Here is a 25,265-nt window from a genome sequence, read left to right as displayed (position 1 = left end):
AACAGTTAGACTCTGTGGCATCTTCACCAGAGATTTCTTTTTTCACCCTGAATATTGGGGTCAGAAGTAAAACAGTAACTTTCCCTTTTGATAGGGAGGCAAACATTTGGTAAACAGTGTGATTGGGTTAGTTGGATGGTTCTTACAGGCCTGATCCAGATAAAAGTTTAAGGTCAGCTGTTTTTCCACGGTATTGTCTTCCTTTCACTTTGGCATGGGTGTCATTTGGGGTCAGCAATCTTTTCAAAAGTCAATTTCATTCACTTCTGTTGTACATACGCTAGTGAAGGGTACCTGGTAAGGGTCCTTTAATTCGTCCTTTCAATCAGGTCTTTTCCAGTGCGCATAACCCCTTAGTTGTAGGTCACATGGCATCTGATCTCCATCCAAAGAGAGATGACTATGACTGGCTTTGGAAACAAGCTTAAAACACTCTTTTACTAGTTTAGATAAACTGTATATAATATAACATAGCAATAAAGAGCCATTTTGGACATAGATAATAAATACAAAGCCGCAGTAAATACAGAACTACAATATCAACACGTGTATACAACTGAAATATAATTTTTCTCTCTAGATTATCTTCATTTTTACTAAACCCAGACTAATTAAGGCTGATTTGTTCAAAGTAAGTTTGGTTTCAATACACTTGGCCTGGTTACTTATATAAATTTAATTGCTTATAGGCTTTTATTATGCTGCACTGTGTGGCTTGTGACATCTTAGTCCCCTGACCAGGGACTAAACCCATGCTTCCTGCAGGGGAAGCACACAGTCTTAACCACTGGACCACCAGGTAAGTCCCCAGGCTCTTTACAATTGGTTGCACTGGAACTTCTCAGTAGGAATCTCACACTGAACTTCTGAAGGCCTCTCAAGGCCAGGAAAGCCATGCCAATGGCTTGCCTTCAGATTCTGCCTATGATATCTATAGACAGTACATCTGTCTTTTTTCCAGGTCCCAATAATATCTAGATTCCTACAGATGACAAGGGAGTCTTTTTCATTCACCTGATAAGGTTGCTAAGAGTTCCTCCAGTTTCTGGAGGAAGCAGGTAGAGACAAAACCAAAATATTTTAATTTTACCCATAGGTGTAAATTACCGTATTGTTGTAAATCACAAATAGTTTGAGAAAAGGAGCTTTTCTGTATTTGAAAAACAAATATTAGTAACCAGAAGTATGTCAAACAAATCGTAAAGATCACAATCATATTGAGCAGTTCACTTAATCTCATATAATTAATCTTTGTTCTGTTTGAGTCCAGTTTTCCCATTAGTTTTGTTGACCTTGCCTGATGACTGAGGATGCTACTGACAGTGATAATTTCAAAAAGTTTGTGGCATTTTTAAGGACTGTATGACCTGTCCTGTGAAGTGAGTGTCTTGGTCACTGGAACTTCCAGAAACTATACTCCAAGTGCGAAACACATTTTCTAACCTTTTCCTTTTCACTGTGACAGGATCATCCCTGCATGATGGAAAGCTATAATCCATCAGATGAAGATGAGGTTTGTCGGGGAGCCAGGAAAAGCCAAGTGGCCCTCTTGGGTTTCCCACAGCCCTGGTTTTTTAATTCACAGCTATTGTTTATTAATGTTAAATACCCTGCCTTAGGAGTAAATCATTTCCATGCTATAAGGGTCATCTGAATGGCAGAAGCCTGACAATGAGGGGATCATCCTTAACAACACAGAAAACTCTTTTCTTGAAGTACCTTTTTCACAACCCTTTTTATCACTGTCTGGATTCGTAGTCTTCCCTTCTTTTTTCCATCCAGAAACAACCACCAACTTGTAGGACAAAATTATCATATTTTTCCCTCAACAAAAATATCTCCAGTCCTTATACCTTCTTTTGCTGGTAATGCATCTCGTACATGCTTTACACACTTATTACGGTTCCCTTCCCATTTTAGTAGCTTTAATATCATAATTTTCAACCCCTAAGAAAAAAAAATAACCTTACTCTCTAGTGAGAACAAAGAAGAAAGCAACTATGAATTATCTGTCATATTGGCATCAGCAAACTTAAGAGCATATTCTGTAACCTCTAAAAACAGGCATTTTTTTCAAACTATAATTTCTTTTCTCAAAGTGGTACAAGACATGAGTCTAATGAACACAACTATCCTTAGTTTCCCTCTTGCAAAAGTAGGTAATTGCAGATTTCATTTGTAAACACTTTTCTTTAAGCCAATTAAATAGAGCTCATGTACAAATTAACTTCAGCAACATTATTCAGACACATACTGACATAAATACATCCAGAGATCTCATTTTTTAAAAATATTTTTGTATTCCTTGACTCAGTCACTGCACTTAAATTTATAAGTTTATGAATAATAGTCACAATAGTCAAATTTGCACATTTGATTTTAAAAGGATCCTTTTTCTTCCCTCCTTTTCCCCCCTTTGACTTGAAGTTCTAACAATTAAACTCAAGGCTGAAGTCCCAGGCAGTGGGCTGTGTTTGTACTTCAAGGACATGGCAAGAGTTTACTTCAAGTTTTCTGCTAAGAATATTTTTGTTCTCTCAGGGGTCAGTGTTCTGTTTAATCAAGTGAGTTTTCTCTAATTGTACTTGCAGAAAGGATCAGTTTTGGAATTTAAAAACGGTTTCAACCAATTTTCTCCACCTAAATACTGTGACCACATGATGTTAGTTATCTTTTCCTTATTTGCAGGTTTACAGATTGACCAGTCTCCCAGAATTTTCCCTAGGAGGCTATTTGATGGAATCAAAATGAAGAAGCGCTTGCCATTGTGTCAAACACTTGCTGGCAAAACCAAAGGCACACCATATGCAGAGAAAACCAAAATTTGAAACAATACACGCACCCCAATATTCCATTCAGCACTACTCAGAACAGCCAAGACACAGAAACAACCCAAATGTCCCTTAGCAGAGAAACGGATAAAGATGTGGTGCATGTACGACAGAACACTGCTCAGTCATAAAAAAGAACAAGGTAATGCCATCAGCAGCAACGTGGATGCAACTAGAGATTATCATACTAAGTGAAATAAATCAGAATGGGAAAACCACCACCACATGATATCATTTCTATGTGGAAGCTAAAAGACAACGCAAAAAAGCCTATGAGGCAGAAACAGACTCACAGACACAGAGAACAGACCTGTGGTTGCCAGTGGGGAGGACGTTGGGGGAAGGATAAAGTGGGAGCTTGGGGTTAGCAGATGTAAGCTATTATATACTGAATGGATAAACAACGTCCTACCGCATAGCACAGAGAACTAAATTAAGTATCTATGATAAACTATAATAGAAAAGAATATAAAAAATATGTGTGTATGTAGCTGAATTACTCAGCTGTATAGTACAAATTAATGCAACACTGTAAATCAACTATGCTTCAATTAAAAAAGAGAGAGTCCTGTGCCTACAACTTTTTTTTTAATACAATTTTAAATGGTTCAAGAAAAGAATGCAAATGAGACACAGTATCAAGGGAGAGGACATTCACTGTACTTGTAACTTCTCTGAAGGCTTGAAATTAACTCAAATGCATTAGGTCACAGTGATCCCTAAAGGTGCTGTGGTCTCAGAGCAAACCAGTCCTTGGCCAAACTGTCAAGTTCAGGAACATGAAAAAAGCCCATCCAACCACCAATCAACCACCAACCAACCATCCAATCTCCCCTGCCCCAAATTATACAGAGTGCAGGGCATCCGGTCAGCGCTCTGACCTAAGGGTCGGTCCCTAGAGGTGGGGGGGCCTATGCTACCCTGTGATAGGTCGTCTCCATGACAACGTCCAGCACAGCGGGCTGGATGGAGAGGCTGGGCATGAAGGCAGGCAAGAGCATGAACTCCACAGCCGATGAGGCCAGCCCTCACCAGCTCCCCCAGAATGAATCAGAGAACCCATCAAGGAGGAGACTGAGGGCCCATAAAGGGGAAGGGCAGACACGGTGGACGTGGGATGAGCAGGAAACACACAGCAGGCCCCGGTCGGGCCAGGCTGCTGAGGGGAAATCGAGATTCACCACGCTGACACCAGCGACAGACATGGGCTCACGAGGATGAGGGCAGGGAGCACGCGGGATACTCACGGTCACTCCTAGAGCAGGGCTCCAGGCTGAGCCTGGCCCTGTAGGAAGCCACTCCCTCAAGATCAGACTCTGCCTCTCCTGCTGGGCTCCAGTCTAAGTCCTGAAGGAGGGACGGAGGTTTTCAGTGTGAAGATCGCGGCCCGAGGCCAGAGGCGCTGGCAGGTATTTAAGGGGCTCGCACGCCCATCCTACCTTGGCCACTTTCGTAAGGTCCCCCTTGTCACACATGATTCTGGTGAAACAGTCTCAATCCACAGACCAAAGAGACTGAAGCCTCGAAATAAAGATGTCACTCTGAGTGGAGAGAGATTAGGGAGTGAGTCCGTCACCCTCGGGGGGGGCCCTCAGCAGCAGAGACCCCAGCCTGGTCCTTCTTCCCCAGCAGCACCAGGGGCTCCCTGGGTGTATCGGGGCGGAAGGCAGAGTCCCAGGTACAGGAGCCCAAAAACTCACAGGAGCCGAGGAGGGCTGGATGGTGATCGGTTTGGGGCAGTGGTGAGGTGGACACGCCTGGCCTGGGGCCCTGCTGCGTCTGAGCCCCAGTTCTCAGCTGTCCCACGGGGCAGGCAGAAGTGATCTGATTCAGAGGCAAGTCCTGAGCTCTACCCAGCGCTTACGTTTCAAAGTTTGTCTTGGAGAGACTCTTAATGGAAGTGTGGAGAAAACATTCAGGCATCACTTGTGGTATACCAACACAACTCTTACATACCAAAATGAGGGCTGGGAGACAACACATTTTATATATTTACATGCATTTAGTATGAGGAGCTATCTCTATATTCCACAACAACCAGGTAGCATCTTCTAACATGTTTTCTAATGACTAATTTTCTAATTAGAAAATTTTTAGCATTTTCTCATTACATTCTAAAACATGTTAGAACACTGGACGGATCTAAAAATCAAGATTCTCTACCACTCCAGGTGAAGACAAAGGAGTGAGAATGGCATGGAAATAACCCCACGTCTGATGGAAATTCCCGTGGGAGGACAGCACGGTGATGGGCCCAGGGGACATCGGATGGGGGCTCACCCCTGAAGACGGGCAGCAGGACCTCTCCCCCAGAGCCGCCCTCGGGCTCCTGGAGAAACACCCAGATCCTTTCACCTCTCTGATGAGGAGAGAAAGTAACAGACGTTTTTTTGGTTTCACAGTGACATTTTGGCTCTTTCTCCCTGAGAAGAAAAAGAGGCACAAGCTAATGGGCAACAGTGTGTTAAGAGAGGCCGGTATTAATCAGGCTGGGGTATTCTGACCCTCCCAACTTCTTTCTTTTTTACCCAAATAAAGCAGAACAAGATCTACCATCATCATCTTACCTTTATCTTTTCCTTTAACATAATTTTATTTATTCTTGGCTGTGCTGAGTCTTTGCTGCGGTGAGAGGGGGCTACCCCTCGTTGCCGTGTGCGGGCTCCTCGTTGCGGAGGCCTCTCCCCGCAGAGCACGGGGTCGAGGCGCTCAGGCTCGCGATGTGCGCACGGGCTTCGCTGCTCCATGGCACGTGGCATCTTCCAAGACCAGGGACTGAATTCATGTCCCCTGCACTGGCAGGCAGATCCTCAACCGCTCAACCACCAGGGAAATCCCTCGGGCCTTTATCTTAATGTCTTGGCATTTCTGCTGGAGATACACACATCAACACCACCAAAACTGTTCTGGTAGCACCGCTTGGAAAGACAGCAGTGATGGGACACAGTCAGACAAGTGCCTGTATGCTACTTTAAGATATTTTACTGCCTACGCTGATGACAGCCCATGAAAGGATCCCACATAAATCCCAAACTAGAGGCCTGGCTCAGAAACACAGCTACTGCTTCCCCTAGAGCTAGCTGTCTTTGGGTCGTTGGCCCAACCACCTGCCCTCTGCCATCCACGGAGACAAGCAAGCACAAAGGTGCTCAGGCCACAAGTTGGTGACTCTGCGGGCACAGACCCTTCGTAGGTCCCTCAATCTCAAGAACAAAAGGCCCATCTGGAAAGCAACAAACACATGGATTTGGCACCAGCCAGTCACTAGAAGAACTGCATTTCTGAAGGCAAGTAGGGACTCTGATCAACCCCAGAAAGCACTGACCTCTCACAATCACCTGTGATTATTTCTTCCCAAAGAACTAAGGAGGGTTCAAATCAGAGGACATTCAAGTCTCTTTGGCTGGATGGCAGACAAGAAACCAGACCGTCTTACCAAACAGGCCCCAGGGTCATAGACACCCATGGAAGAACATTTTTCTAAGTCAAAAGCCTCTGTGTCAGAGAAGACTTTAACATACCCCATGTTAGGTGCCTCTTTCCTCGTGGATTACTTCTTTGGGAAGATGAACTTTGGGCAAAACACTTAAGCTCTCCAAGTCTCAGCTTCCTCGTGGGTAAAACGAGGAAGCGCCATCTCCCTCGGAGGGTAGTATCAGGATAATACATGGAAAGCACTGAGCTTTGTATACACGACCCACTAGGTGAGCAGAAAACGTAGGTGCTGGGGGCGTCTACATGACAGAAGAGGAGAAACAGCGGGTCCACGAGAGGAGGAACAAGAGAGAAATATACAACACATGTGGTCAGGATAATGCATAGAGGCATCAGACCAACTCAAGAGGCATAAGACCAACTCATGTCTTAGTTAACGAAAACATGTAAATAATACTGGGCTCCAAGAAGGCTGAGCAGATACAGACACGGTACGATTTGGAGACAGAAAATGTCACACCTTCACATCCAACACCTCTGAAGGGACCCATCCAGCAGACACAGCCCTCCTGTTAACCAGACGCCAGCCCATGATCTGCAGGTGCTAACAGCTTCCTTATATAATCACTTCCCGTGTCAAATACTATGCCAGCCGAAAAATCTGACATCGTTCACCTTTTGGGGAGAAATCTGGTCTGAAATTTAGGATTCCATCATTTTAAGAACAAGAGTCGCTAAAACACAGTATCCCGAAGAGGCCACCCCCGCTTCCTTAGAGACCACGACACGCTCCTGAGACGAGAACTATGAGGGCTTCGCCTCCGGGACGCCCGACGGCTTCTCCCCCAGGACGCTTGACCGCTCCTGAGCTCGGAGTTCCTCCAGTTTCTTCTCGTAGCGAGTCATGAAGTACTCGTCGGGCTCGATGCCCGCGTTGCGAAGATTTTCCATGACCTTTTCCAGTCTGACTACCGATCGGGCCCCCTCAACCTTTCTTGTGCTCAGATACAGGGTGAACTCCCGCAAGTCCAGGAGCTTACAGGTGTCCACCGAGCAGATGTCCCTGACGTCACTGGTTCTATCCAGCTGCGGGAAAAACACCAGTCCCGACAGCTTCTCCAGATCCGGCAGGCTCACCTGGAACTCACTTAACTGGGGCTGGAAGCCAATGGCCTTGTTGGGCACCACGAAGGCCCCGAGGGCCAGGGGCTCAGCAGACCCCGCGCTTCTGCGTGCCAGGATCACCTTGAACAGGTGGGAGGGGACCGCCACGTTGTCCTCGCCGATCACCTGTGAACAAGGCACTCGTGTTAGCGATGCTAATGTGCGCTGCGCGTGCATGCTAAGGCACTGCGGTCGTGTCTGACTCTTTGCAACCCCACAGACTGCAGCCCGCCAGGCTCCTCTGTCCATGGATTCTCCAGGCAAGAATACTGGAGTGGGTTGCCATGCCCTCCTCCAGGGGATCTTACCGAGTGAGTGATCGAACCCATGTCTCTCATGTCTCCTGCACTGGCAGGCGGGTTCTTTACCACTAACAGCAGCTGGGAAGCCCAATTTGCACTGTGCTGTGCCGAGTCCCTCAGTCGTGTCCGACTCCTTGAGACCCCATGGACTGTAGCCCACCAGGCTCCTCTGTCTATGGTATTCTCCAGGCAAGAACAATGAAGTGGGTTGCCATGCCCTCCTCCAGGGGATCTTCCCAACCCAGGGATCAAACCCAAGTCTCCCACATTACAGGTGGATTCTTTACCATCTGAGACACCAGGGAAGCAAGTCCCAAATATTTCCTGAAAAGACTTCTAGGTGCATTTCCAAAAATGCACTTAACAAGCTACTCCACCCCACCCCAAGGGATTTAAATTCAACTGCCAAAGGTAATAATAAACTGAGACAGATTCTCAAAGAAGAGGAGCATTTAACAGGTAGATTCTGATCATCTTTAAAGTAAGGTCACCCCAAAGACCAGGGCTCCCAGTCTCTGCTCTCTTTGTAGGACAAAGCAATGCCAGGAGTGAGTCCTGGGTGTTTCAATGGACAAGAAAAGCCGTCGCCTCCTCTTTGTCTCATAATCAGAACTTTCGGTGCCAACATTCAATAGTCAAAACTGCCAGCTTAGGAACTCCCAACTCTGGAAATAAAAATATGGCCTCAGTTTATCAAATTCACTAGGGAGCTAAACACATAGGCTTTCAAGAAGCAGCCAGACACACCACATCAGTTATTAATATCTTCAGTATCGCCTAGACTATGGCTTATGTTTAAAATTACATTAGACAGGGACTTCCCTGGTGGTCCAGTGGTTAAGACTCAGCCTTCCAATGGAGGGGGTGTGGGCTCAATCTCTGACCAGGGAGCTAAGAGCCATATGCCTCTCAATCAAAAATCCAGAACAGAAAACAGACACAGTCATGAAACAAATTCAATGAAGACTCTCAAATGGTCCCTGCAAAAAACAAAAATCTTAAAAAAATATTTTTTAAATTATATTAGGTAATGTAAACGCCGTCTGCTCAGAGCTCTGCACACTCGGGTCTGCCATCAAACACACAACTCCTGAATGTGTCATCAAATCTAACACTTTGGAAAGGTGTCCACACAACGAAGCAGCCAGGGCCAGGGTCGGGCCTGTGTAGGCTGGCTGTAATAATGAAATAACACTGTTATGAAACCTGTTCAAATTTCCTTCCAATTGGCCTAAGAGCCATTATCTGTTTTCTGAAGAAGAAAAAGTGAACATCCGTTTCCTTAATAGCCTCCAATAAAATGACACAACCCCACAACACGATCGTGGAGCTCCTGGTCCTCCCAGGCCCGCCCTTCCTCGGTAAGAGGCCTCCCTTCCTGACCAAAACCTCCAACTCGGGCAGGCCCCGCCGGGAGCCCAGCTAAGACAGAGGGACGAGAGCTGGGGAGGATCCGCTTCTGCCTCCCCCAGCTCCTACCCACACGCACAGCCCCACAGCCCTGAGGCCTCTGCTTACACGCAGGGAGGCCCCGCCATGACCCACCACAGGGCGCGGGGAAGACCCGCCCGAAGCAGCGAGCTCTGTAACGAGCTGTCCTGGAATCAGTACAGGCGGTTGGTCAGGGTGCGGCTTAGAGTAAGGTTTACGGAACTGCACAACCTACATGACCCCCTCCAACAAGTCACTGGTGCGTGTTCCTCACAGACCAACACACACACCGCAGTGAACCCGATGGAGGACACAACCAGCCCACGGATCACCAGAGATGCTCACTCAAGAATGCAACTCAGAGGAGCTGTGCCTGGCACTGCTGGAAATACTAAAGGAATAGGTAACAGGAGCTGAAAGTAAACACAGCTCCTGCTGCTCTCAAGAAGCGTCCCATGGGGGGAGACGTCAACAGCCACAGTTCCCACTGCAGGTGGGATGTGGTGAGATGTCAGTACAGAGCATCAGTGCCTGCGCTGGGGGGTGGGTGCAGAGGAAGCCAGGAACCAGAACGGAGGGCGCGGCAGCAGCAGCGCCAAGGTTTACAAGGAGGGGAGTCTAAATGGCCTTCAAGCTGGGGAGCCAAGAGTTAAGCAAATCCTTGGTGCCGCCTGGTGGACAGCCTCCATCACTGCAGCACAGACCTCAGGTGGCCACTATGATGAGCCTTCAAGACCAGTCACTTAATTATTTTCTCTCCTCATGGACACTTTGTTTACACACACAAATGACAACGCTCAAAAATAATTAAGAGGTCATGCCCGTGTGCTGCCAACCAGGGTTTCTAATCAGCCTGGTTCATTAAATTCTAGGCAAAAGTAAAGAAGCTTGACATTTTAAGATTCATTATGTTTAAACTCATGGAAATCTATCATTTCTATTAGATTTTTAAAAACTCTACCCAGCTAGGGGGCCTCCAATACTGCTTTTGAGAACCTGCATGGACACAGGAATTCCTAATAAGAACCACAAAGTGTGACTCTTCCACCCATGATCTTCTCACAATATTTCAACAAAAGGGGGGTAAAATATTCTTCCCAGAAATGAAGAGAAAAATAGAAACTTAGCCACTATCTGCTCTGATTCAGTCTGCTTTGTTCTCAGAAAGTAAACATGTTTAACTTGTCTAATACAGGAACCAGTATTATTTGGAAATTCAGAAAACTCATTGCTTCTTCATTGAATTTAAAACTTAAAAAAATAAAAACCCTAAAATATTTTAAACTTCTTTGTAGACAACTCAACCTACAACATAAATTCTTCCCACTTTCAGGAAAATCGGAAGACCTTCAGAAAATGTTTCTAGAAAATAGGGCACCAAATCAGAACAGTTCAGCAAATTGAAACCCCAGAGACCTAAGGCCCTGCACTAAGTTGCAAGTCACAGCATCTTCTTTTTTTCATTCATTAAATGGCTAGTAACAATCCCCAAGCAGTCCGTCTCTGAATAGTTCTGTAGACACAAAGACACATTAATTTAAAAAACTAGAAAAAATGATTTTGAAATCAGCAAGGCCTATGTAAAAAGATATTTTTGTAGTAGACAACATTCAAGAGACAGAAATGCAACCGCATTTGGCACAAAAGATGGTTCTGCACCAGGACAGGGGAAACGTGGGATTAAGCAAGATGAGACCAGTTCAACGTGAACAAAAGGGTTTCAGGAGAAGAAAGCAGGCTGGACACAAATGAGGCCCTAAACAACCCACCCAAGGGCTTAACCGATTTATCAGTCAATTAGCAGAAGTCCTTTTCATATAATATTTAGGTATAAAAATACTTTACAAAGGAAATTTTTGGTGCTGTTAAATTACCAAAAAGCACTGAACTCGTGTCAAGGCTGTAATGAAAACTGGAAATCAACCGGGAGTGACAAGAAAATACTATATAATCAGAAAGCTGGCACTCACTCATGACCTGAGATACGTTTCCATACCTGCCGGCCTGAGCTTGTTTCTTCCCACCCAAGAGCTGGAGATGACAATTTGCTCCCCGGTCTCACCCCCAACTAACTCCACACACACAAAGCTGGGCCTTCACGCTGACTCTGTGCCAGAGAGACTGGCCACAAACACCACCCAGGCTAAACCTGCTCTCTCATGTCATACACACAGCATCACAGGGAAAAAACGTGCACCCGCGAGACTCAGACAGATGTAATGTATCTGGTTACATTCCCTTGGTAAGACAATAAAAAGACATTCCAAAAATAAAACTGTCAGACACATCAAGAGATGAAGCCCTTAAAACAAAGTCAGACTAATCAAGTGAAAGAAAGAGACCATGATGGTGTGATAAACAGGGAATCCTGACCTGAGCGGACAGAGGGACAAGAAGCAAGAGAGTCACGGGGTGGGGAGTCAACGGGTGTGGCCGCCCCTGTGAAGCCACTTCGGACGCTCAAACCCCGGGAGGCCGTCCTTCTCACACTGGGCACCCGCCCTGCGAGGGGGCGGGAGATGCCAAGCCAGTGGAACAAGCACATCTTCCCAGACGGTCACCTCTGCTGAGTGATTTAGGATGGGGGTAAGGAAATATATATATTTATAGATTTGCCTGCTTTTTAAATAAGACTTTTATTTTTATTTACTTTTTGACCCCAGCCTGTGGCACTGAGAGCGCTGAGCCCTAACTACTAGACCACCAGGAAGTTCCCAAGACTTTATTATTATTATTTTATTTATTTATTTTGGCCTCATCACATGGCGTGCAGGATCCTAGTTCCCCGATCAGGGATTGAACCCGTGCCCCCTGCATTGGAAACATGGGACTCTTAACCACTGGATCCACCCAGGGGAGTTCCATAAGGAAATATTTATCCAATAAAAGAGCTGATTTCAATTAAATAGATATAGAAATTAAGACTGCATAAAGCTAAAATAGATTTAAAAAAATAATTGCTGATCACATCAGCTGATGCCTCGAAATCTCTGAAGGCGTTATCTTCAATTTCCTCCCCCCTCGCAGTGGAATTAGGGGAAGTTTGGATAATGCTGTAGAAGAAAAAAAGGCTGTTAAGCACTTCTCACAGGACACCACCACTGCTGAGCCGTCAAATCTAAAGCTCACTTTCTTGCCAGGACAATTACAATGTTCAGGCTGGAATATTCAGGTATGTTTCATTTGCCCGGATTCTATCTCTTCTTGAAATAGGCACATGGCTGACCTAAGCTATAACAAAGGGGGTGATTGTGATTAGAGCTGTCAGATGACTCACTTCTGATAAAATCACTGCCTCTCATCTTCCCGCGGGCTCACGTTCACTCCAGTCCTATGACGCTGCAGTTCTTTCCTACATATTCCAGCAGACATTTCTGCCTGGCTAGAAGGAATCCTCCTTTTGGCCCATTTTCTGCTCTTATTTTTGCACGCCAGCAACTATCACTTGTAACCTCTCCGTCCACACCATGTTTTACTTCCTGGTCTTTAAGTTTCTACATATGAAGAGCACAGCCAACTCTTCACTGGAGATTTATGAGAGCTTAAAGAACAACGCTGTGAATGATGAGCAATTCTCATACAAGGAGAGAGACCCACATTTGGATTTCCCCCTTGACAATTACTAGCAATGTCACTTGGACGTGACCTCTTGAAACCTCAATTTCCTCCAATAAAAGAAGGTAATCCCTACCTGTTTGTAAGAGCTGTTTGTGAGGCATGAACAAAGCTACATACATACCGGGAGGTATACAAGGCCCTTAAATCCCAGGTCATCTGCTCCACTGCCTCCAAAGTGCACACACTAGATACACATAAAGCTTCGTCACTAGATAGAAAAGTAAACAAATACATTATTTTTATTAGCTATGTTCTACTAAAATAAGTTCAGAGTCTAGTTGTAAACAAGAAGGAAATACTAAATGGACAGATTTAAGAAAACAAAACATGAACTGCCATATATAGGTGCAAAGCATTCCCTGGGAAACAGGATCCATGATTCAAATACGTATTTATTCCTTGAGAGGAACAGACCCACTTCAAGGGCTGGGCGATGCCATGTCCCCTTTCTTAGCATCTCTTAAGGACATGGTTTTACCCATAATGGTTTTATTACAAATTGCCGGAAAATCACCTGAATTTTCAGTTGGGCATTCAGGGTGAGCATTTGCACCTGATACAAATCTTACTCTTTTTTTTTTTTTTTAACTTTTTTTTGAAGTGTAGTTGATTTATAATGTATTTGTTTCAGGTGTACACACACATAAATATTCTTTTTCAGATTCCTCTTCATTACAGTCATAACAAGATATTTAACACAGTTCTCTGTGCCATCCAGCAGGGCCTTGTTATTTATCCTTTCCTTTTGTCTTCTTCCCTACACAAGTGCTCTAATCCAACTGTCTGAGGGACTTCCTGTTTCTGAGCATACACCCTACTCTCTCCTGCCTCTTCCACTTGCCTCGCTTTGCCTCCCATGTCTGTTTTCCTTAGCCAAATTCACCCAAGCTTATACGTGTATAGATTTGTATGAATACATATATTTTTAGCCCAACGCAATTCTTAAAATGGGGAGCTCTGAGACAATTTTTCTAATTTAATTTACTAACGGATCATATTTTCCTTTCATGCTAATAAATACACTCAAGATTTTTAAATGTAAAATTCCACCTGAAGTCAAGTTTGATCTCAAAAATGATGCTGGGCTTCCCTGGCAGTCCAGCGGTTAAGAATACACCTGCCGTGCCCTGTAATGTTGTGCGAGGCCTCCACAACACTGCGGGTGTTCAGAGCTTCAGCAAAATCTGAGTGCAAGTTATTAAGTAAAAGAATGGATAAAAGTTGTTGCCTCAAAGACATTGAGAGAGAGCGAGATGACTTCCATGATGTGAAAGAGAGGAAAGAAGGGGAAAAGTATCCAAGAACACAGTCTGAAGCATGTCATTTATAATTCCACGTACATTCCTCCCACGTGACAAGTACTTAAAGATTTGCTGAATTAAAAGATTTGCCAGGGTGAACATGAATAGGTCCTATCAATTACTACAGACATGGAAAACTAATGTTACAGGTTCAGAGGCCCAGAATCTGAAAGAAAAGGCCTAAGACTGATAATGCTTTAAAACAAAAAAACAAGACTGTTACTCAGAGTACACTCCTCAAGAAGCTCACCGTGACTGCCCTCACACATTCATCACCATGACACCAATTAGGGCCCGAAGAGCTGATGGGTCTCTTCTAAAACTCTTTGAGAATACCTATACACGCCTGTATGGCATTCACTGATCTACTATTTAGTAGAAAAAGCAAGGTTAAGTCTTTCTAGTGGTTAACTTTGTATAACCCAGTGTAATAGGATTCTGGTATACAAAAGATATACTAAAGAGGTATATACATTTGCTTCATTCTGAATTGCAAATTTAAAATGTGTAAGGATGGCATATGAAACACTTGTACACCCTTCACCTGGATTCATCAACTCTGAACATTTTGCCCAATTCCGTTTATCACTCAACCTTTTTCTATGTTTTTTTCCCCTAAACCTTTTGTATTTCTTAAGAGCAAAGACATTCACTTACATAATCAAAGTACAATAATCAAAGTCAGGAAATTTAACACTGATAAAATATAATTATCTAACCTACAGACCTTAAATGTTACCAGTCGTCCGAATAAAGTCTTATTCAGCAACTTTTGTTTTTCTGATCTAGGATCTGATCTAAGATAACACAATGCATTTTATTTCATGTATTTTAGTCTTTAGTCTCCATTCATCTTGAACGGTTACTATCTCAAGCCTCTGTCTTTGAGGACATGCCTCTGTCTTGGAGGACACTAACATTTTTGAAGAATGTGAGTCAGCTATTTCACGCATGCCCCTCAGTTGGGGTTTGCCTGATACTTCCGCATGGGGACACTCAACAGTATGCATCTTGGGCAGAAATACCAGAGGTGATACTGTGTCCCTCTCAGCGTGACGCACCACAGGTACAGTTTATCAGGAAGTCTCTGTTGCCACTCCTTCACTCCCACAAGTACTTCTGGAACACTCTGAGGGTGTGAGCACTTCTGTGGACACCTTACAGACCCACACATCTCTGCTCCCCAGAGCCAGACAGGCTGATCAAAAGCCAGTCACGGGGGACAGCATATACCCTAAAGTTGTTTTTATTTTCCTGTTTCTCAGGTCATTCAGTTTTATCAGAGACCCCCTTAAGTAACTATGTAACCTAACAGGTGGCATCTACCAAACATCTGCTCCCTCCAAACACACCCACTCTTTGACTTTCCAGGAAGTCCTTCAATCTCGGTTTACTGACTCGACCATTTCTCTTATTCCTCCTTACCCCACTTCGTTCCTGGGCACGCGGTACATCTCACAGTACATCGACTCAGCCACCCTCTTGGCAGAATCCTTCATCTTACCCATCAGCAGAAGCGGTCTACCTCTCTCACACCACTGATCACACTGGCATATATCTTCATTCTCCCTTTCCTTTAATCCATAAAGTTCTCAAATATCATGCATGTTTAAAAAAAATTTTTTTTCATCTTTAAAAAAAAAAAAAAATCCAAGCATCTAAAAGAAAAGCTTTTCCTCCCATTTATTCAACTAACTGGGCTTCCCAGGTTGGCTCAGTGGTAAAGAATCTGCCTACAGAGCAGGAGGCGCAGGAGACCTTGAGTTCCATCCCTGGGTTGAGACGATCCCCTGAAGAAGGAAACGGCAGCCCATGCCAGTATTCTTGCCTGGGAAATCCCACGGACAGAGGAGCCTGGTGGGCTGCAGTCCACGGGGTCACAAAGAGACACAAATGACTGAGTGCCTGAGCACATATTCAACTATTAATAACTGCAAGCTGGAGGTCTTCCTCAATGTTTCCCTCTTCTTCACCCCAAAAACTGAATTCGTGATTAGTCTTTACTGTAGTTCTCTATTTCTCCTCACTCCACCTGCTTGAGTCCAGCCCGTATCTATAACGATACCTAAATCCCACAACTCTGCTGTTGATCCTAAGTTCTGAGCTCACACCGCTCCATCTTCTGGAGTTCCCATGCTCCCCTCCTGCCTCTGTTCACTCTTATTCCTCCATCAAGATCTAGCTCAAAAATCGCCTCCTCGGGGGACTTCCTTGGCGGTCCAGTGGTTAAGACTGTGCTTCCAATGAAGGAGCTAGAGTTCAATCCCTGGGCAGGGAACTAAGATCCCACAGGCCAAAGAAAAATAAATCAATCCCCTCCTTTGTGAAGTCTTCCTGACCCTTGCAAATACGGCTGGTCACTTCTTTTTGATACCACTCCATCTATGCATGTATACATCAGCTCACACTGTAACATAATCAGCTGATAACAAGTCTGCCTCCTTTTCTAAACTGTGCACTCCTTGAAGTCAATGGTTGCTTTTTAACCCATCGTTATATCCTCTATGCCTGTCATTCCAACTGCTCAATAAATCCTTGTGAATAAATGAAACTAAAAAGTTGAATACAGAGACTTCCCTGGTGGTCCAGTGGCTAAGACTCTGAGCTCCTGAGGCAGGGAGCCTGGGTTCAATCCCTGGTCAGGGAACTAGATCCTGCCTGCTGCAACTAAATATCCTGCATGTAGCAACCAAGGTTCCGTGCAGTCAAATAAATAAATCAATATTTTTAAAAATAATAATTCTAAAAAGTACAATACAGAATGAGATTATAATCTCATGCACAGAAGCCTGAATGTTAAAACATGTTTCTACCTGGTAACTAACTGTTTTCTTTCCATCACTTCCAGTCTGAGGTAAGGTCAGCGGTCCAGACACGATCCAAACATCCTCAAACCTCTCTGTCAGTTCTCGACAGTACATTTCTATTCTGAAAAACAGAAAGCAAAAAGATACGTGATAGTCTCAAACCCAAATGTAGAAAAGCAGCAAACCCTATCAAGTCCTTAGGAGCGGTTACAAGAATACTGAATTACAGAAATCAATGTAAACAGGTGAATATGGCATAAAACACTAAGAAGCAAATAAGCAACATTCTTCCCAGTTTGCTGTATGAAAAAACTTAAAAAAACTCATGCATTTATACAACTATCTACATTTTCCTGTGTGTCCATTCAACGTAAAGTTTATGACTACAATTTTGTTTTGCTTCCTCCCTTATTTTTCTATACCAGTAGTTCTCAAACTTTATTCACAAGAATTATGTATCATTTCAACAAGTTGATATTTTTTATGTAATTACATCCATTGTAGGACAATCAGGTTTATCCTAGCATTTCTTAAATACTGTCACACTGTATTAATAGCAATGAAATATTAGTAGCGTGAAATGAAATATTAGTGTAAAATGAAATATTACTATTAGTTTTAAATAATTAAAAGACCCCCTGACATAACTGAACGAAAGCATCTGAAAAATAGAGAATGCCTAGATGATTTTATACAATAGTTCCTCAGCCACAGAGAATACATTCCAAGACCCTCAGTGAATTCCTGAAATTGCAGACAGTACCAAATCCTACTTATACTGTTTTTTCCTATACACATATATCCATGATAAAGTTTAATTTATAAACTAAACATGGTAAGATCCAATAATAATAAAATAGAACAATTATAACAATATGCTATAATAAAAGTTACATGGGTATAGTCCCTCTCAAAATATCTTACTGTACAAATTCATCCATCTAAACGAAGCCCTTATCATACTTAGTGGCTGTAATTTATGCAGCTTGAAATGCAACAGCAAAACTAGCACGAGTTTTTTCTTCACAATTTCATAGATAAAAAGATTCCTTCTTACATCACAGCAATTTCAGCATACAATTTTTTTTTTCTTTCTTAACTCAACAACTGTTACCTTTTCACTTAAGGGAAGCACTTTATAGCCTCTCTTCAGCCAATCCAAGTTGCCACCATCACGACTCTCGCATTTTGGGGCCATTAGTAAGTAATGTGAATACAAGCACGATGAAAGTGAGATGGTTGCTGACTGACAGGGGGGATACACTGGACAAAGGGAGAATTCACATCCTGGGCAGGACAAGGCAGGAGGTACTATATTTTTTTTTGAAAAAATCTTTATCTTTAAAAAAAAAGTTTAATTAAGTTATTTAGCTGCGCTGGGTCTTCATTGCTATGCATGGGCTTTCTCTAGTTGCAGCAAATGGGCTCTAGAGCTCAGACTCAATAGCTGTGGCCCATGGGCTGAGCTCCCCACGGCACGTGGAACCATTCCTAAGCAGGGACCAAACCCAAGTTCCCCGTACTGACAGGCAGGCTCCCAACCACTGATCACCGGGGAAACCCGGGAAGCACTGGGTTTTATCAGGTCACTGGGCGAGGCACCAATTTAAAACTTATGAAAATTAATTTCAAATAAATAAATCATATTTCTGGAATTTTCCACTTAATATTTTTGGACTGCGGCTGATGGTGAATAACTGAAACAGCAGAAAGCAAAACCACAGATAAGAAGGGACTACTGTAGACAGCTTCTATCAAACACTGGTCGTGGTTATGTTCAATGGTATGTTCTCAAAAGGCTCAGCAGCTCTTTATATACAACCAGAGAAAAATACAGAGCCCTGTGCCTAATGCACAGTGTTCCATTGTCTCAGTAATGTTTCCAGTCGTTTCTTCCAGAACTTGACTTGTGACCAGTGGAAACAAGACCAAAATGGCCGGCTATGAAGTCTATACTTCCATAGAAAACTATCCCAAAATCCAGCAAAGAACACTAGTCCAAAGCATTTATCTTCCGTACTGTTAGCATTTGAAAAACAAAAAACAGAAGGAACAGCTCAGGCATACATTCTCCTGTCATATCACTCATCTCCCACAGAATCACATTTTAAAAACTCTCCCTGCTCACCTGTTCCAATATCCAGCATTATTATCAAAATTCTGAGGCACAATGTTAGAGAGGTAAAAGGTTTCAGCCATGGCTTTCTGTGAAAAGAAACAAAAACAGTAACACGCACTGAAATGCCTTCCCCTTTGAGAGAGGGAACCAGTTCCTTAGTCAAACCTTGGCCCCAGGCAATTACAGCTGCTATTTGCTTAGATACAAGAAAGCCACAACTACTGCCCAACAGAAGGCTCAATAAGGATTATCATCAGAATAAGGACTAACAAAAGAAGTAGTTTGGCGTGCTAGCTTTCTTCACAATTTATTAAATTCATACATTTAATGTAGACTATATGAACAAAAAATTTCCACTATATAGCTAAAAGGTGAATTCTAGTGTTAAGTCTCTGGCAAAGAGTTTCTCAACAAAGGTCAGCTTTCAGGAACACAGCAGTATTTAAGTAGTATAGTACAAACACATTAGTTCAGAAGTGGTACAAAAAAGTCCTGTTCTTTTGAATTTCTGCCCACTGTGTGTTCATTCAGGCTTCCCTGGTGGTTCAGACACTAAAGAATCCGTCTGCAACGCAGGAGACCCGGGTTGGATCCCTGGGTCGGGACGATCCCCTGGAGAAGGGAATGGCTACCCACTCCAATATTCTGGCCTGAAGAATTTCATGGACAGAGGAGCCTGGCGGGCCCATGGGGTTGCAGAGAGTCAGACACGAATGAGCAACACATTTTTCAGTGTTCATTCCCCTCACGCTTCTGACCTGCATGCCCAAGGCTCTGTCATCAGGTTTCCGTGACCTACGCTAACTGCCAAGGTCACCAAATACTCTTCAAAAAGTGGCTCTCAGGCTTGCATGCACACTGACATAACCTACAGAGCTTCAAACATGTGGATGCTTGGGTCCCACGCCCTAGGACTCCTCATTTAGCTGCTCTGGTTACAGTCTGGGTACCAGGATTTTTTAAGACTTCCCTGCTTCTTATAATGAGTATCCAAGGTTGAGAATCACTGTCTTAAAGACAATAATCACCAACAGTTCATGTAATAAATCTCAACGTTAGAAAAGTTATTTCTCTCCTTTTTTGGCAGAAAAAGTATCCTGAACTTAAGGAGGCTAGAGAGACATGACAACTAAATGTAATATGTGACTCATGAATAGATACTGAATTTTTTTTTTTTAAGTTGTAAATGACTTAATTGGGACAATTTGGCAAATCTGAACGTGAACTGTATACTATATATTATTATACAAAAACACATTTGCACAATTTCTTAGTATAATGATACAACTTGATATACATTCAAATATCCTCATCCTTAGATAATATAATCTCCCAAACAATCTACCTAGGCATGAAGTGTTACCATGTCTGCAATTTACTGTCCATGATTTAAGAAAATTTATAGAGAAAGGTATCAAGATGCATTTTCTGTCCTATCCTCAACTTTTCTCCAAGTCAAAATATTTTTGCTGTGCTCTCAACTTTTCTACAGGTCTGAAATTTTTCAAAATAAAAATGAGTGAGTCGTTTAAGCTCATATTGGCTTTTGCATAGCTTTTAGTTTTCCTCACTCAACCCCTTTAAAAACGCTTGAGCATCTGAGCAAAGAAAAGAAGTATAATCAGGAAGAAAACTACCAAGTTGAGTATGAAAATTCTCAAGGGTTAGGGTCTTGGGTTAATTTCCAAGTCCCATGGAACGCATAATACCAGCCCTGTGTTCCCATCCTTCCCGAAAAATATGCCTACAGTTGAGAATTTGTTATCTCCTGCTGGAGCCATGTGGCCTCGGGACCACCCACTGCCAACATAGTCCTCGTTGAAGGCACTGAAGGCTGGAGGGATGTTGGGATCCGGCTTGAATTTACAATGTTTTCTGTCTGCACCACCTGAAGAAAAAAGACATACCATGCTCAGTGGACAAATGTCTCCCAAGATTCGCTAAGCAAGGCAAGCTGCCAGCTGGCATCTCTTTGAGCAGCTAGCAGATAGTATCAATCCTTACTGATGGCATGCACGTCTGAAGTTCCTGGGATAGTTCAGATACTTCATTTGAGTTTAGCAAGAACTAAGTCTTGCCTTCAGTCCCCCTCACCCCATAAGGCTACAGAAACAAAAGCAATATGGCTTTAGTTTACCAGGACCGCTCTGACCCTCCCTGGATTCTGGCATTCCCCCAGATATTGGCCTGGCAAAGCTCTATCATCATATAGGCTCTTCATGTATTTTTTTTTAAGTGATTGTTTTCTACATACTGCTAATAACATTTCTTGTTTTTGGCAGGAGAGTTAACCTAAATAACTTAGCCTGTCATTACTAAAACTGTATAACAAATGCTTCACACTAAAATCAAGGAAATCACAGGTATATTGCTTCTTGTTTTCAAATAATACTAATTAGCTCTATTTCACCTCCTCAAAACTATACAGCTCACATGATTTACATTATGAAACACAGTGCTTTTTCTTAGATACCTCGGAAAATAATAACTTAAGCGCAAGATAAAATTAGTAAAGCTGAAATCCCATCATGGGTAAATTGTTGTATTTAAAGGAAATTTATCAGGCTTGAGACTAAATCAAGTGAGTCTCTCTTGATGTCAATTTATAATCAGGGACTTCCCTGGTGGTCCAGTGGCCAAGACTCCATGCTCCCGAAGCAGGGAGCCCCAGGTTCAATCCCTGGTCATGGAACTAGATGACACATGCCACAGCTAAAAGATCTCGTGTGCTGCAGCTAAGGCCCGGGGCAGCCAAATAAATAACTTTTTAAATTTATAATCAATTTCACTTGCTATGATGAAGTTTACACTTAACATCAGTTCCCTTCTAGCAGTACGCATATTCCAAAGTGAGAGTGAAAGTTGCTCAGTCATGTCCGACTCTTTGTGGCCCCATGGACTATACAATACAGTCCATGGAATTCTCCAGGCCAGAATACTGGAGTGGGTAGCCTTTCCCTTCTCTAGGGGATCTTTCAACCCAGGGATCGAACCCAGGTCTCCCACATTGCAGGCAGATTTTTTTACCAGCTGAGCCACAAGGGAAGCCCAAGAATACTGGGGTTGGTAGCCTATCCCTTCTCCAGGGGATCTTCCCAACCTAGGAATCAAACCAGGGTCTCCTGCATTGCAGGCAGATTTTTTACCAGCTAAGCTAGCAGGGAGGCCAAACATATTCCAATCCTCCTGCTATTCTGCAGGTTAATGTGTACTTTATGAAGACACACACTCATTTTAATATATTTAAACACTGTATGCACTATAAAGCAATGGAGAAATAATTTGTAAATTAATTTGTAATTAATAGGAAATTAAACGGCAAATAACAGAATGGAAATAAAACAACTCTGACAAAGTAATAGTCTTCATACAAAAATTTCCTACAAAATTCAAAAAAGAATATGCCCATTGAAAACGGTAAAGAAAAATTCACAAAGAAAGAATAAATCACAAAATATTAACCCTCAAAGTGAGGGTTAATTAGCCCTGGTAACCAACAAACAGTAATGGTGGGAGTGTAACAACAAATAGGACAGTGATAGTGGGAGTGTAAACTAGAAAGGCTACCTAGAAATCAATCTAACAGTAAATAGCAAAACCTGGTCATCTTGATCACAGGAATGCATCGAGACACGAGGACATGTGAACAGACGCATGCACCTGCCTGCCTCTCTAATCTCAAATCACTTCCTCCCTCCCTACAGCCAGGCTGGCCTTCTTTTAGTTCCCCAATGGAACAACACTCTTCACATGGAGGCCTCTGAAGAGGCAGCTTTCCCGTCTGGAATGTCTGTCCCTGTCTGGAATGCTCTTCTCCGTATCCCGCTACCCACCCAGCTCCTCTGCCTGGGTAACTGCCATCCACTCTTCAGGCCACTTTCTCAGAGAAGCCTCGCTAAGCAGTATCAGGTTCTCCTGTTATAATCTCTCATCATATTCTTTATTGCTCCTTAATTACACAAACTCAACTTGCAATCACTTTTCCTCCAAAACAGTTATTGCCAAGTGTAACTACACGTTCATGAGTATTTGATAGGTCAACCAAAGTGTCCTGGGAGTAGAGACCATCTACTCTGGTCACTCAGAGAACCCCAAGGCCCAGCACAGTGCCAGGCATTTAAAGAATATGCGTGGAGGTTATGAATGAGTGGTGCTCACGGCAGCCATATTTGTGACAAAGCCTCCAATTCATGTGTCAAGATACAGATCCTCTCAACACCTGAGACAGCCAGGCAGGGTCCATTTATCTAGTGAGCCATACAAACATTTTCTACAAGCGCTATAATGTAGAAAGGGTTGAAATTATTAATAACCCTCCTTGTTCTCAATTTGGAAACATCTTTCATCAACAACTTTGCTTCTAACCACCTACCCATTATCTTGCTCTTGGATATGTGTTCAAGAACCCATCTAGGCACCCGCTTTGATTGATCATAAGACAAGGCATGGTTAGTGTAACACCTTGTCTCTGTTCCAGTTAAAGGGAATCCAAATTGTTCCAAGACAGCCCTTTCCGAAGAACCTAAAAATGAGAAAGGGTGCAAAAATAACAGTTAGTGACTTTTATTAGGAACAAAAAATAATAACGAAGGGGGTAAGACAAAGGACTGGGTTGACCATCACATTAACCAGGTGATCTCATTTTTGCAATTACTTACAAGGCAAAGAAGAGAGTAAGCAAAATACTAGTTTGGCCTAAAATCAACTGCATAATCCTATCCAAGTAAACTGTAGCTATTTCATTAACTGTTAAATAAGAACCCGATTTTACTGGTCTTTCACATTGAATTTTCGAATCTCTGCACCACACAATGCAGTGTACTCAAGAAAAACTCCTGTCGTCGATATAACTGAATGCGAGGCAGCCTACCTATTCACCATGCTTTAAGAGTTAATGTGGGGACAAAAGCACAGACTTTTAATTTTTTTTTAAGACCCTCATTCAGGGACTGCCCTGGCAGTCCAGTGGTTAAGACCCCAGGCATCCAATGCAGGAGGTGCTGGTTCAATCTAGGGTCAGGGAACTAACATCCCACAGGCCTCGCAGCAAAAAAAAAAAAAAAACAAAAAAAAACCCAAACAACAACAAGATCACCTCACTGACACTCTTCCTCACTGTTCTGGTGCTGAGGCAGAGATATATGCTGCAGCAAGACAGTGGTAAAACTGGCACAGCTTTTCCTAGTGGGAGAAACTGAACACCTACTGAACAGGGAATCAGTTTCCGAATAACCCTCTCTGGATGCCCTCTCCAGGTTTCAACTCACCAGAGTAGCTCTCTCGCGAAATGCCAAGTGTCAGAAGGAGCAAATGAAATGGGCGTGTTGGAGGCAGAAATGAGCATGAGCTCATTTACTTTGCCAAACATAAGGCACACCTGGCAACTTGCAGATTTACTGGCGTCGAAGAAGGCTAGCAGGTGTTCTTCATTTAAACAATGATCAAAGGAGGACAGCTCAGGGATCTGCCAGAACAGCGCTCCCCAACCTTTTTGGCATCAGGGACTGGTTTCCTGAAAGACAGTCTTCGCAAGGACCCGGGGGTGGGCCTACGGTTTCAGGATGATTCAAGCTCATTACATTTACTGTGCACTTTATTTCTATTATTATTACATGAGCTCCACCTCAGATCATCAGCCATTAGATCCCGGATCTTTGGAATCCTTGTGCTAAAACTATGGGGTCCTTCGTTCATTCATCTATACTTACTAGACGCCAATTATGTACCAGGTACCGGGCCGTGTATACGGTGGAGAACAAAACTTAAAACAACACGGTCCAAGCGCCTATGGAGCTAACAATCAAGGGGAGGACAGAAGACAGTGGAAAACACGTGTGGGGATCAGTACTTGGGGGACAGTAGACCCCGGCGGGAAGTAAGTACACGGAGCGGGCAGGTGAGACGCGACGTGCGGAGAGGAGGCAGAACCAAGAGACCGGACAGCCGACGACCAAGGGCTGGGCGAGCGGCGACAGCGGCATCCGTGGTTACCGCTCCCGTCCGAGGCACCAGCCTGGACTCGAGATCCGGGGGCCCACACACTCACCGTCCGGCTCCCTCACCACCACCGCAGGCTCCGCGTCCCGACTCCGGAGGAACTGCACCACCACGAGGCCAGTGCTTGCAGCGCCCGCGACAGCTCCGGCCACGAAGCCTCTGAAAAAGCGCCGGGACCCTCCGAGACGGGAAGCAAAACTTTTAGCAGCCATCTTGCCCGAGACGCTAGCCTCTTGCCGCAGCGCGTGCACGCGCCAGGT

The 25,265-nt window shown here is 43.7% G+C and overlaps 1 protein-coding gene across 4 annotated transcripts; it reads right to left on the bottom strand.

The window, feature by feature from the left end:
• EXOG (exo/endonuclease G) lies at positions 1–25,265 on the bottom strand. 4 transcript variants are annotated; one of them, XR_009690287.1, is made up of 9 exons: positions 25,055–25,265; positions 23,381–23,530; positions 20,757–20,896; positions 19,018–19,094; positions 16,896–17,010; positions 5,112–7,556; positions 4,532–4,721; positions 4,271–4,372; positions 1–4,178 (listed from the first exon to the last, which is right to left on the bottom strand). XR_009690287.1 is itself a non-coding variant. In XM_061127810.1 (6 exons), exons 1-6 carry the CDS (start codon positions 25,215–25,217, stop codon positions 7,071–7,073), a joined length of 1,131 nt encoding a protein of 376 aa, XP_060983793.1. In that variant the 5' UTR covers positions 25,218–25,265; the 3' UTR covers positions 1–7,070. The 4 variants fall into 4 exon arrangements, 1 of the variants encoding a protein (XP_060983793.1); XR_009690286.1 differs by having other exon boundaries at positions 4,532–5,254; positions 5,399–7,556; XR_009690285.1 differs by having other exon boundaries at positions 4,532–7,556.

This window comes from Dama dama, chromosome 24 (assembly GCF_033118175.1).
Source record: "Dama dama isolate Ldn47 chromosome 24, ASM3311817v1, whole genome shotgun sequence".
In the NCBI taxonomy this organism is placed as follows: Eukaryota; Metazoa; Chordata; class Mammalia; order Artiodactyla; family Cervidae; genus Dama; species Dama dama.
Note: the sequence above shows the minus strand (reverse complement) of the source record. Positions and strands in the feature narration are given on the sequence as shown.

Excerpts from the sequence above, each read along its gene's own strand:
- EXOG (XM_061127810.1), bottom strand. The coding sequence starts at position 25,217 with ATGGCTGCTAAAAGTTTTGCTTCCCGTCTCGGAGGGTCCCGGCGCTTT. Across the intron at positions 17,011-19,017 it reads AATGCTGGATATTGGAACAG|AATAGAAATGTACTGTCGAG; the intron begins GTGAGCAGGGAG and ends TCTGTTTTTCAG. Across the intron at positions 7,557-16,895 it reads AGAAAACAGTTAGTTACCAG|GTGATCGGCGAGGACAACGT; the intron begins GTAGAAACATGT and ends CCTTGTTCACAG.